The sequence below is a fragment of the Crocodylus siamensis genome, chromosome 4 (genome assembly GCF_052110815.1).
Source record: "Crocodylus siamensis isolate JL-2025a chromosome 4, ASM5211081v1, whole genome shotgun sequence".
NCBI lineage: Eukaryota > Metazoa > Chordata > Crocodylia > Crocodylidae > Crocodylus > Crocodylus siamensis.
The window spans coordinates 127,219,726-127,233,745 of NC_143398.1; the positions used below are offsets into that span (position 1 = coordinate 127,219,726).

At 44.3% G+C, this 14,020-nt stretch overlaps 1 protein-coding gene across 8 annotated transcripts in view; it reads right to left on the reverse strand.

The window, feature by feature from the left end:
• SCUBE1 (signal peptide, CUB domain and EGF like domain containing 1) overlaps positions 1-14,020 on the reverse strand; it is a 365,618-nt gene that overhangs the window by 299,395 nt on the left and 52,203 nt on the right. For all 8 annotated transcript variants that reach the window (XM_090043750.1, XM_090043747.1, XM_090043749.1 and 5 more), the window contains exon 3: positions 7,052-7,180. In XM_090043750.1, the coding sequence (XP_089899876.1) occupies positions 7,052-7,180 (129 nt within the window). The remainder of the gene's footprint in view (positions 1-7,051; positions 7,181-14,020) is intronic.

The following is a 14,020-nucleotide window of genomic DNA, read 5'->3' on the forward strand; positions in this document are numbered from 1 at the left end:
AACATCCAACCTTACCTGTCAGGTCAGATTCTCCTACTACCATAATTTACAGTAGACAATACTACCTGTGACTATTAACACCAAGTGCTCGGTGGCAGTTAAATAATCTGGCAACCTCTAGCATGCCAAAGGCTTCAGACAGAAGATCGCCTCAAAGGGTATACTGGTCTTGCTCCTGACAAAGGAAATGCTGCTAAAAGGTGTGGAACTGAGGTCCACTCCATGATAGGGTAGACTGGGCTCTTTAACCCTGGTCAGCAGCCAGTTGAGAGCTGGAGTTTTGAAAGACAGACAAATGGATGATCTCCTTTGCTCCAGTAGCTCCTGCAGCCAAGCTGATTGCAAATCTTTCATTTAGACTAATCCAGCAAGGCCAAGAAGGGGACATGGTATATGGACAACCCAGTGCCTCCATGTACCTGCCCAGGCTTTTGTGCCCTAGAGATGTCACTCCAGCTTTGCAAGTGCTTTGCTGAAATAAGACCTGAGTATGTACTTTCAGTGTCTACAGTAGTTTGAATAACTATACTGTATCCCAGTAGTTCTCATGGGTCTATCTTGCTGTTGGTGGCCCTGCTGATATTTCTTAAAGATTTTTACGGTACAACTCTGCTTACCAAATTACCAAAGAAAATAATTTAATGCACTTTAGCAAAATATGGAAAGTACTGTGCAGTGTTGGAAAGAACGATCAGTTCCTCTACCACCTCTCCCAAAGGAAAAGAGGGTGATGGAAAATGATGGCATGCCTCAAAATCTGAAAGATATGAAGAAAGATCAATTTATCAATAAGTCAATGGGGAAAAGTGATCAAATGGGAAAAAACATCTGGACAAGTGAGCTAATTATTCATAAGAAAACAGAGCAGTATTTCATGTATAGGAATGGAAAGCATATTTCATGACTGGTTTCAAATGAAGGGTAAAGAAAGCTTATTGTATGAGACTAAATATTAGTCTTGTATCCACCAAACAAAATTTAGAATAGTTTTCAAAAAGAATTACTACTATTTCTAGTGATTACAATGCTAAAAGCAATTATATTTAGCCAGACACGGATCTCATCATAGTTTGAATTCCCTGTGGCATTATTTAGTGTTATATTTGAGAAATTCCTCAATAAAAATGTCAAATAGAGAGTGAGCTGAATTCCCAAGACAACAGTTTTGGACATTTTCCAGTACAAAAATTGTAGCCAAGTAACCTCAAGGAGAGAAGAAAGAGAGAAAAGGAAATATGCTTAAATATCAACATGAAGGGAAAAAAAACACTTAACTGATCAACCTCACGTCATCTAATTAATGTCATCTAACTCCAACATTGGCTATTTATGAAGACTGCAATTGTTTTGCTATGCTGACATTGCTGGAAAGACATTCAATGGAAGCTTACAAAGGAATGCAAAGCGTGGCACACAGAAATGGTTCAAAGTCATGTGAGGACCTTTATTAAACAAGAGATTTTGGGGTCCCCACCCAGTTTTCTCTTCAACTGCAACTGGGCCAGATCCTCAGTGTTCCTAAGCGAGAGGCATGACAAGTCTGTCACTGGGAGTGTAGGGAGGCAGCAGCAAGGCACCAGACTTCCATGCGTGGACCCTGAGGTGGTGCAGGGTCACTTGGAAGAACTGGATGCCTTTAAGTCGGCAGGCCCGGATGAGCTCCATCCGAGGGTACTGAAGGCACTGGCCGACATCACTGCAGAGCCACTGGCGGGAATATTTGAACGCTCGTGGCGCACGGGTCAAGTCCCGGAGGACTGGAAAAGGGCCAATGTGGTTCCCATTTTCAAGAAGGGGAGGAAGGAGGACCCGGGCAACTATAGGCCAGTTAGTCTCACCTCCATCCTTGGCAAAGTCTTTGAAAAAATTTGCAAGGCTCACATTTGTGAGAGCCCGGCAGGGCAAGTTATGCTGAGGGGAAACCAGCATGGGTTCGTGGCAGGCAGATCGTGCCTGACCAATCTAGTCTCTTTTTATGACCAGGTTACAAAATGCCTCGACGCAGGAGGAGGGGTGGATGTCGTATACTTGGACTTCAGGAAGGCCTTTGATACGGTATCCCACCCCATACTGGTGAACAAGTTAAGGGGCTGTGACTTGGATGACTGCACAGTCCGGTGGGTGGAGAATTGGCTGGAGGGTCGCACCCAGAGAGTCGTGGTGGAGGGGTCGGTTTTGACCTGGAGGGGTGTGGGCAGTGGGGTCCCGCAGGGCTCGGTCCTTGGACTGATACTCTTTAATGTCTTCATCAGCGACTTGGATGAGGGAGCGAAATGTACTCTGTCCAAGTTTGCAGATGACACTAAGCTATGGGGCGAAGTGGACACGCCGGAGGGCAGGGAGCAGCTGCAAGCAGACCTGGACAGGTTAGACAAGTGGGCAGAAAACAACAGAATGCAGTTCAACAAGGAGAAATGCAAAGTGCTGCATCTAGGGAGGAAAAATGTCCAGCACACCTACAGCCTAGGAAATGACCTGCTGGGTGGCACGGAAGTGGAAAGGGATCTTGAAGTCCTAGTGGACTCCAAGATGAACATGAGTCGGCAGTGTGACGAAACCATCAGAAAAGCCAATGGCACTTTATCGTGCATCAGCAGATGCATGACAAATAGGTCCAAGGAGGTGATACTTCCCCTCTATCGGGCGCTGGTCAGACCGCAGCTGGAGTACTGCGTGCAATTCTGGGCGCCGCACTTCACGAAGGATGCGGATAATCTGGAGAGGGTCCAGAGAAGGGCCACTCGTATGGTTAAGGGCCTGCAGGCCAAGCCCTACGAGGAGAGACTAGAGAAACTGGACCTTTTCAGCCTCCGCAAGAGAAGGTTGAGAGGCGACCTGGTGGCTGCCTATAAGTTCATCAGGGGGGCACAGAAGGGAATTGGTGAGTATTTATTCACCAAGGCCCCCCCGGGGGTTACAAGAAATAATGGCCACAAGCTAGAAGAGAGCAGATTTAGATTGGATATTAGGAGGAACTTCTTCACAGTTCAAGTGGCCAAGGTCTGGAACGGGCTCCCAAGGGAGGTGGTGCTCTCCCCTACCCTGGGGGTCTTCAAGCGAAGGTTGGATGTGTATCTAGCTGGGGTAATGTAGGCCCAGCACTCTTTCCTGCTTATGCAGGGGGTCGGACTCGATGATCTATTGAGGCCCCTTCCGACCCTAGCATCTATGAATCTATGAATCCTCTGGCCAACAGTTTCCAAAGCAGTGAGGTATAAATAGGGCAATGCCATATAGTCACTGTATAGTTTGTGTCAACAGCGTCCGTTGGTCATTACAGGCTTGTGAATGCAAATAAATTATCATCAGGTGACCTGTTACCTTGTGTTCAAGAATGCAATTTACAGTGATGTCAGTGAATCCCTTATAAAAAAAATCCTATTGAATTAAATACAGAAAGAAGAATATGTATGGAGTTTTAAAATCAATGTGTGTTGTGTTTCTTTATGGGGGGTGAAGGCTGGGAGGAGGGGAGGGATGGGGAGGGGCCACTGGAATATAACTGCATTAGCCCTCTTCTGGGGTTAGAATTTGGAGGTGGACATACTGCCCTGGAAGCATATTATTCAGTTCTGTGTGGCACATGTATTATTCAGTTTCAGGGATAATTTACACATTTTATGAAACTGAAATAATTCTATATTCACTTATTTGGGATATTAGAACCCTATTTATTTTCTATAGAGCCTTATTTATACCATTCCAATCATATGACTTTTCCTGGAGGGAAATGGACATTTAAATAAAAGAAATATCATAATTGCAAACCTATAATTCCAGACTTGTTAAAAATATTATTTATTTATAAAGCAGAAAAATGTCAACAAAATAACAGGGACAAGTATTTTTCACCATCTGTTTGGAATATTTCTTTACTCAACCATGAAAACAAGACCTGGATTTGAAAGGGAGAGATATATATATATAGAGGGAAGGGGATACACACAATCTTTAATCCATTCCAATGATGATTTATTCAATGAATAAATAAATAACAACTCTTTTTTGGCACAAAATAACCATAATGTTGTGCCCTTACCAAAATTTCCAAATCCCAGTTTCACATCTGCAAATACAGCGTTTTAGAAATCTTTGATCGACATATTCACTAATGTATCTTAAAAAAGTTGAACACTGTATTAAAGAGCGGATGGAAAGTTATATGTGCATGGAGAAAGAAGAATATTCTCCTTTTCATGACAGATATCCAGGTTTCAATGAATACATCACAAAAATGTCATCTCAGTTTTGAACATAACACTAATCTCAGCAGTTATGAATTGAATGGGTTTGGAAAATGAATTATTCTCTCTTTTCCAGACACAGCATCTCTATGACTAGATTAAAATATGATAACAGGGCATCATGGACAGGTCCAGGACTTTGGAAAGAGGGGTACAGATGGTGTGGTGAATCATTGCATATAACAACCCATATTTTTGTCTGGTTAAAAAGAAACTAGAAGCTTTACTCTAGGGACGTAGGATTATATTATTCAGATTAAGATTGAAGCAAAAATAAATATAACTTTATGGGCATGTGTACTAATTTGCTATATCATATACTATGTATTAAAAACACAACTAACTAGGCAAAAATCATAAAAGATGTTTCTTTAATCTTGTAGTCATTAGAATTAAATTTACATCTCTTTCAGATTCATAAAACAAAATCAAGTATTTGTGAGTATCTTGACAGTGCATCCACTGCTTTACTGAAAGTTACTTCCCTGAGCTAACATTTTTAGCTAGTCTTAAAAACAGTCTGCGGGGCTGTGAAACAGGAGGTACATTACCAGGAGCTGCTAAAGGGCAGTAGAATTACATAAGAGTAGCTTGATTAGGTTAAGAGTTTTAAAAAAGGAGTGGGGGTCATTAACACTTGTGGAATGAAGAGTTGAGAAGAAATCAGATAGATTACCATGAGCCATGAAGCCAAACAACTCCATCACTGCCACCTGACTAGAAATGCTGCTGCCACTACTGGAGCACATGTAAAGATGCCCACTAGGTCAGCACGTTTTTGACACACAGATTCCTATTTGAATCTCTGGGTTTATGTTGTGAATTATCTGTAGGTGTTTGAACACCTAACCGTGCTAGTATCATGTGATATCCTGCTGTACCCTTGAAAAATCTCATGGCACCCTGGTTGAGAATCACTGCTCTTGTGGTTTACTCCCCTGCTGCCCCATATTTGTTATGGGCATATATGCTACACCCTTTCTTCACCAGTGATAAAGTTGCTTAAAAACCGAGCCAAAAATAAAACCAAATGGCTATTCTTTTTTTTTTAACAAAAAAAATAGCCATACTTTGATATCAATGACAGTTTGACCAGCTGTAGCTGAAACATAAATACCACCCTGTAACAGGGCATAATCAAGCCCAGACTGACTAAAAGAACGCTTTTAGACTGGTGTCAGGGGAGGGAGGAAAAGTCTAGCTCCATATTTATACATTAGTCTGTTCAGAGTCTTTTGAATAACTGCTGTTTGTTTTTATGACTAATGACGTTTGGAAGCTCAGGTCAAAAAGCTGTCAATGAACAGGATGTACAATCCATCTGAACAAATATTACTCTGGGATGAAAATGAACAAAGTAGGAAATACAGCAGCTGAAAGACTATGTGAAACCTTGCCCAGAAATTCTAGTAAGACTATGGAACAACTATATGCAGATTGACAGTACTGGGTAATGTTACTTGCAGTTCATTACCTGGTTTCCCATTTTTCACAATATAATAACATACTACCCAGCATAGAGTTTTAATCACAATGAAGTTTGGGCTGTATCAAAAACTGGTCACTGCCTTTTGTAGGTGGGATTTTAAAGCAGCTCATTCCATTGTGGCTTATACATGTACATGAGAAACTGAATGCAAAGCAAACAGCCTGGGCACTCAGATTCTGTGCAAGGAGCCATCATTAAGGCTGGCACTGGGAGTCTGCAGCAGCAGTCATAAAAGCCCCAGTCCCTAGTAACTAATGCTAATTACTAGTTACTTTAGTAACAGAAACTGAAGGGAAAAGATGGGAATTCCCAAACGCATTAAAAATTACAAATAGATTTTAATCAGGATCTTAATTTTAATCAGGATCTTAATTTTAATCAGGATCCAAATATAGCTGAACCAGGAGGTACCTGAATCTGAATTCTACATGTGGAATGAATCCAGTTTAAACAGTGATGCCCTGTTAATGATAACGGTCTTACTGTAGTTCTGCTCCTCAACACCTGCACAACATCATCACTCTTGCTCCTTCAACAATCAAGAATGCATTATTTTCTGATAGATGTACACCAACAATTGTACTGATGAATTGTTATTTATCCTTCAATTTCCATGGGACTTAATTTTTAATCAGATGATGGACCCTTCATCTATTCCTATTAACACTGACCACATACTAGTATGCTGTTACTTAAGTGAAAAAGAGGTCTGCCATTAAAAATAGATGAAAATGGATTGCAAAGTATTACACTTCTAAGTCATGGAAGAAAGAAAAACTTTATTTGGGCAGGTGATGCAGATGACCTTTTAAAAAAAACAATCAGCATAAGTATGCAAGAGTAGCTTTCTAGAGAATTGGAGCCAGATGCATGGTTTTGAGAGAATTTAAGTCTACAAGAATATATGCTCATAATTTCCAAGCTGAAAGCAGGGCAGCGTGGCACCTTATAGGTTAAGTCAGTCAGTGAAGCATGAGCTTTAATAGGCTAGTCATGATGTAGGCTGTAGCCTATGAAAACTCATGCCTCTCTGAATCAGTCTATCAGATGCTACATTGCTGTGTCTTCTGCCTAACTTGGTACTAACATGGCTAACCATCTTTCTCATTCCCTTGCTAAATTTGCATTTCAAGGACCTGATCCAACACTCACTGAAGCCAATGTAAAGACGCATTTCAAAAAGGTTCTGGATCACACCTGTACTGATAATTATATACATGAAAATAGATTTAAGAGGAAATATAGGTATTGTTGACCACAATTTAACAAATTAATTACACAAAACTAATTACTCATCTTCACCAAATTCCGTACTTACCAAGACAGTTGTGGCCATCATGAGCCAACATGAATCCATCATAGCACATACATCTGTAGTTTCCTGGGATGTTGATACACTCATGGACACAACCCCCATTGTAGAAGTCATTTTCACATTCATCAATGTCTAAAACAGAAGATGGAAGGGAAATTTTCATCAAAAAAAATTCTTGCCAAAATGCTGATATCAGCTGACAGAAAGATTCTCCCAACTAAGTATAACACATGTTACATGGAACAGGCACATATGAAAAAGCATGTTACAAATTTATATGGCATCTTATGCTTATAAAGCTATCTCAGTGTATTACTGACAGGATATAAAGGATCACACAGGACAGACATGAAGCCATCTCATGGATACAACACAGCAGATATTCTCTTTCCTATAGTAACATTATTTCCATTTTACACCGAGATCTTTTTGGATGTTTTGTCATTAAGGTACTGGCATGAAGTGCCCAGAGGCTGCAGTGGGGGGGGCAGGCATTGGGGGGCTGAGGGTGCAAGCAGGGGTTAGGGCCAGGCAGGGCAGCCATTGGAGGGGCTGGGGGAGTGGGCAGGCGGTGGGGCAGCAATCTGAGGGGCTGGGGGAGCAAGCAGGGGTGGGGCATGTGGGCCCTGCAGTGGGGGGGGTGATAGCCCTGTGGGGGCCATTTTGCCCCTGTTGGGGAGGCTGTAACCCCTGGGTTGGGGGGGCTGTAGCCTCTGCAGGGGGGAGGGGGCAGTGAAACATATAGGTATTTAGAATTCACTTTATTATGATGATAGAGACACTGGTAGGCCTCCAAATTGCTTTAACACTGTAGCTTTTTATACTGCTGGGGACAGCACAGGTGATGCCCCTGGGCTCTAGCTCTCTCTGGCTGCAGATCCAGGAGGAGCCAAGCAGGGTTATTTTGCCCCAAGTGGCACAATTTGCCCCAGACCAAAGTGCATGTCCAGGCACGTTCACTGAGGCAAAAAGCCCCAGCTCAAATTTGCACCGCTTTATTTTAGCTGCTGCATGCACACGTGCCTGAATGTGGGGACATGCCCAAGGAGTTCAGGTTACGTGATGCAATTCTGCCACGTGTTAGAGGATTATTCTGTCTCCTTGCATGACAAGACCAATGCAAAACTAGGACTGAAGCCACACATTCTATCTGTTCTACAAGTAGAAGTTTTCTCTACCCAAGGAATATATTGTTACTTGATAGAATTCACTTGCCAGATGACTGAAATGTATAACCTCCAGAAATGTAGTTAAAACATCAAGGAAGTAAGACTAGTAAATTGGAAACATTTTCTGAGAAATTGTATGAAGCTAGGAAAGTACAGAGGGTGGTTTTGTTTCTGTCCTGTTATGTTTTGATATGTGCAGACAGGTCACCAATCACTATTTTGTGACTAGAAAGGATTAGGGTTTGGTACTCAGTGGAATACACTAATAAGGCCAGACAGCAGCCTTCTCCATCTACCACCTTGTATTCAGTTCCAAGATGAAAGGCCTTTCCCCTTCATGCCATATGGGGAAAAAAACTTAATCTTAGAATTGAATGAATACAGTATATGCTAGCTATAAAGCCAATCCATTCTAGAACTTTAATGTCTTTTAGTTTTTCAGCCTTTGTCAAAGTAGCATTGTAATTCCTCTCAGTGAATCCCACAGGGATATCCTGTCATCCCTCCATAAATTGTTGAGCTATATCAAGGCTGTCCCAATGGTGACCCACAGGCTAAAGGCAGCCCACAAGTAGTTAAATCCTGGTCCTTGGTGCCAGAAATCCTGCAGTGGGATGAGCACTGGCAATGTTAACTCCCATGGCTGCGACAACCACTGTGCCAGTGAGGCTTGGCCACAAAATGTTTGGATTTAGCTCCCTGTTGGAGACACCTTTTGGTGACGGGGCTAACAGTACTGGTTCAATCCTTATATGGGGAGTTAACACTGCTGCTGCTCACCCTACTGCTGGAGTGGATTGCTGGGATCATAAGAAGTTCCATAGTCCAGATCCAGCCAGCCAACCAGCTTAAAGGGGTAGAACAACCCTGAGCTAGATGACGGAAGGTATGGTTTTTAATTAGCAAGACTTATAGAATTATAGAAATCACAGACTCATAGAAAATTAGGGTTGGAAGGGACCTCAGGAAGTCATCTAGTCCCTTTGTTCAAAGCAGAACCATCCTCAGCTAGACCATCCCAGTCAAAGCTTTGTCTAGCCAGGTCTTAAAAACCACCAAGGATGGAGATTCCACAATTTATGTGGGTAACCTGTTCTGGTGCTTTCTTAACTTTGGGATGAGAAAGTTTTTTCCTAATATCTAACCTGACCTTCCCTTGCTGGAACTTGAGACCGTTGCTCCTTGTTCTGTCATCTGCCACCACTGAGAACAGTTTAGTTCTATCCTCTTTGGAACCACCCTTCAGTTAGTTGAAGGCTGCTGAATCCCTGCCCATCCTCCCCCCAGTCTTCTTTTCTCCAGAGTAAATAAGCCCCGTTCTCTCAGCCTCTCCTTAGAAGTCATGTGCACCAGCCCACTAACCATTTTTGTTGGTCTCTGCTGGACTCTCTCCAATTTGTCTACATCCTTTCTGTAGTAGGAACATAAAACTTAACTCAGAAAGGACATTTCTACACTGAAGAAATATTTAGAATTTTTTCCCATTGTTAATACCAGTTTCTAATGCATGGAGGCTCAACTTCTGGGAGTATTGGCATAGACAAGACCACAGCATTTTGTTTTAATAAATTCAGCGTCACTTCGATTTACTTTATTAGGAAACCTTACTTTACCTGGAACTAAAATTGTGAGTAGCTATTGAAGCACAGGTTAATTTTTTCAAGAGACTAAGTGACTTAGGAGATAAAGTTCCATTATCAGTTGTTGCTTAGGCTTCTGAGTACCAAGTAATGTTTGAAAATTAGATTTATCTATCTAAGTCACTTAGGTGCTTGAAGAAAATCTTACCCATGGCCTTGTTTGGGCTGGGGACACATGCAGAGTGGTCAAAGCAGCTCACTAAAGCTACTCTTCCATGACAAAGGCTGCCACCAATTGATCCAGCTATAAATGGTTATCTGCTCATACAGGGTAGGGAGTCCAATATATACCAGATACGATGCTTCCAATATCACTCCCTTCCATGTCACACTAGCCCTATACGCTGCCAGGTTCAGTAATTGTATTTGGGGTCCCTGTCCTAGATGAGTGTTAGCAATAACTTTCAACAGATTTATTTATTAGGGCTGCACAAAGCTTCAGTCCCTGATTCGATTCAGTGGAGATTCAGCTCAATTCAGTGGATGAACCATTGACTCCAAATTCAATCAGAGGACCCTTTCATCTCTCCGAATCGAATAAATTTTTTAGGTCTTAATTTGACTTTAGAATTTATTTTAGAAAAAAATATTTTTATATCCCTGATTTGGAATTGAACACAAAATATACAGGAAAAACAATTTGTGCAATAGCTTCTATAATAATAACAATTTCCCTAAACCAAATTCATATATGACTTCATAATCACTAACAGCTGTCATTATAAAAAGGAAGAAGACTAAGAGAAGAGATTGTATTCTAGAAAAAAAGGCCATCTATCCAGATCTCCATTCATTATGTGAATAGCCAGATTTATTTGGTAATATCTTTTACTGGATTAACTCAGAGGCATAGCAAGCTATTTCAACACCTGAGCAGAGGTGGAGGGGGTGGGAATTATGATTTCATAGATTTCATAGACATCAGGGCTGGAAGGGACCTCGGGAGATCATCGAGTCCAGCCCCCTGCCCAAAGGGCAGGAAGTCAGCTGGAGTCATAGGATCCCAGCAAGATAACCATCCAATTTACTCCTGAAGCTGTTCAATGTAGGTGCTTGAACCACCTCCACTGGCAGACTGTTCCAGACCTTGGGGACTCAGACAGTAAAGAAATTCTTCCTTATGTCCAGCCTGAAACGGTCTTGCAGGAGTTTGTGACCGTTCGACCTCGTCTTCCCTTGGGGTGCTCTGGTGAACAAATGTTCCCCCAGATCCTGGTGGTCACCCCTGATAAACTTATAGGTGGCCATCAGATCACCCCTGAGCCTGCGCTTTTCCAGGCTAAAGAGTCCCATGGCTCTCAGCCTGTCATCGTAAGATCTGTTTTCCTGACCTCTGATCATGTGCGTGGCTCTCCTCTGGACTCTCTCAAGCTTCTCCACATCCTTTTTGAATTGTGGAGCCCAAAACTGGATGCAGTACTCCAGCTGCGGCCTCACCAAGGCCGAGTACAAGGGGAGAATGACATCCCGGGATTTGCTCGAGAAGCATCTATGGATGCAAGCCAGCGTTTTGGTCGCTTTACTAGCCGCAGCATCGCATTGCAGGCTCATGTTCATCTTGTGGTCAATGATGACCCCCAAGTCTCTTTCTTCTGTAGTGCTATCCAACGTAGCACTGCCGAGCCTATAAGGATGCTGCAGGTTTTTCCTCCCAAGGTGAAGAACCTTGCATTTTTCGGTGTTAAACACCATGAGGTTCTCATCCGCGCATTTGATGAGCATGCCCAGGTCAGCCTGGATCACCCACCTATCTTCTGGCGTGGATGCTTTGCCCCAAAGTTTGGTGTCATCGGCGAACTTGGCGAGTCCACTCCTGACTCCAGTGTCCACATTGTTAATGAAGATGTTGAACAGTATGGGTCCAAGGACAGAGCCTTGAGGGACCCCACTGGTCACAGGGCACCACGATGAGTGACTGCCATCAATTACAACCCTCTGGGTCCGACCGCGGAGCCAATTTCCCAGCCAGTGGATCGTGGTGGAGCCAAGGCCACAACTGGCCAGTTTGGCCAAGAGGTGATCATGGGATACCAGATCAAAAGCTTTTTTGAAGTCAAGATATATGACATCAATCTCTTCTCTCTCGTCCAGGTGATAGGTCACCTGGTCATAGAAGGAAATGAGATTGGTCAAACAAGACCTACCCACAACAAACCCGTGCTGACTATCCCTCAGAATGTTAGCCTGGGCCAGTCCATCAAGGATGGCCTCCTTAATACACATTTCTAAGATCTTCCCCAGGATAGAAGTCAGGCTAATGGGCCTGTAGTTAGCTGGATCCACTCTTCTCCCTTTCTTGAAGATCGGCACCACATTGGCTTCTTCCAGTCTTCAGGCACTACACCAGAGCGCCAGGAGTTTTCAAAGGTCCATGCCAGGGGCTGGGCTATGGCGCTCGCCAGCTTCTTGAGTACCCTGGGGTGCAGATTGTCAGGGTCGGCTGACGTGAAGGTATCCAGCTTCTCAAGATGTTCCTTCACGAAGTCAGCATTGATGGAGGGTAGGGGATCCCCGTCACCCGGATCTCCCTGTCCCACATCAGGCATGGGCGTCCCATGGGACTGATGAAAGACTGACGCAAAGTACCTATTTAATAGGTTGGCTTTTTCCTGGGCGTCAGTTGTCAGTTGCCCCATCTGGTTTAGCAGGGGTCCAACATTGCCCTTGCTTTTCCTCCGGCTCCCCACATATCTGAAAAAGGACTTTTTGTTGTCCTTGATGCTTGAAGCTATTTGGAGTTCAGTTGCAGCTTTGGCTTTCCTGGTTTGCTCCCTGCAGGACCGGACCAGTGCAGAATAATCTTCCTTGGAGGTGAATCCTGTCCTCCATCCTTTGTAGGCTTTCCTTTTTAGCCGCAGGAGGTCTGCTATGTCCCTGGAGAGCCAGGAGGGCTGCTGTGCCTTCTTGCTGCCTTTCCTCCATGTTGGAATAGATTTAGCTTGTGCATTGAGGATCGCTTCCTTGAGAAGCAACCACTCTTCTTGAACTCCCATCTCCCTGGGGTCATGGTCCCTGAGGGCCTGACTGACAAGACTCTTGAGCTTGTCAAAGTTGGCTTTTCTGAAGTCAAGGACTTCTGTGTTGCTGACTGACTTGCCAGCTTTACGGCAGATGGTGAAGGTGATCAGCTCATGGTGGCTGTCATGCAGCTTCCCATCGATCACTAGGTCGCCGATTAGGTCGTCCCCCGTAGCCAGTACCAGGTCGAGCAGCGCTTTGCCTCTCGTTGGCCCGTAGACTTCTTGAGTCAGGTAGAGGTCATCCACGCACGAGAGAAAGCTTTGCGACCGCTCAGATTTTGCCGATCTAGTGATCTTCCCACAAGATGTCCGGGTAATTGAAGTCACCCATGACAACCAAGGTCCTGGAGCAAGCGGCCTCAGTCAGTTCCTGGGCGAACTCCTGGTCAAGCTCAGGACTTTGAGTGGGAGGTCTGTAGTAGACTCCCACTGTTGTGTCCCCTGTGCCGTATTCCCCACAAATTTTTACCCAGAGGGTCTCTAGCTGTCCATGCTGGTCGCCAACATCAGCTTGCAGGGACATGTAGCTTTCCTTCACATAGAGAGCTACACCCCCACCCCTTTTGTCAACACGATCCCTCCTGTACAGGGTATAGCCCTCTATACCCGTGGTCCAGTCATGGGTGGAGTCCCACCGGGTCTCCGTTATCCCAATGACGTCATAATTCTTTGCACTGAGCAGGAGGATGAGCTCCTCCTGCTTGTTGCCCAGGCTCCTGGCATTAGTGTACAGGCAGGCAAGTGTCCCCTTGGGGGCTCTTGCCTTGTCCACAGATTGTGCCAGGGCTGGGGCAGGGGTGGGCTCCCTTAAGTGCCTTGGTCCGCTGGCTTTGCAAGGGTAGCTCTGCATGCCAGCAGTGGCAGTAGTCCCCCCATCCCCCAGCGGGCTTAGTTTAAAGCCCGGTGGAGCAGGTCAGCCAGCCTGGCTGAGAAGAGCCTCCTCCCCAGGGGAGAGAGGTGGAGGCCATCTCTTCCCAGCAGCTCGCTGCCTCTCTCTCCAAAAAGTGGGCTGTGGTCATGGAAGCCAAAGCCTTCCCGATGACACCAGCTCCGCAGTCTTTGGTTCACTGTGTGGATAATCATTAGAGAATAGGAAGTGGCAGAGGGAGACGGAGCTTGGCAGCTGTAGCTGAGGGATGGGCT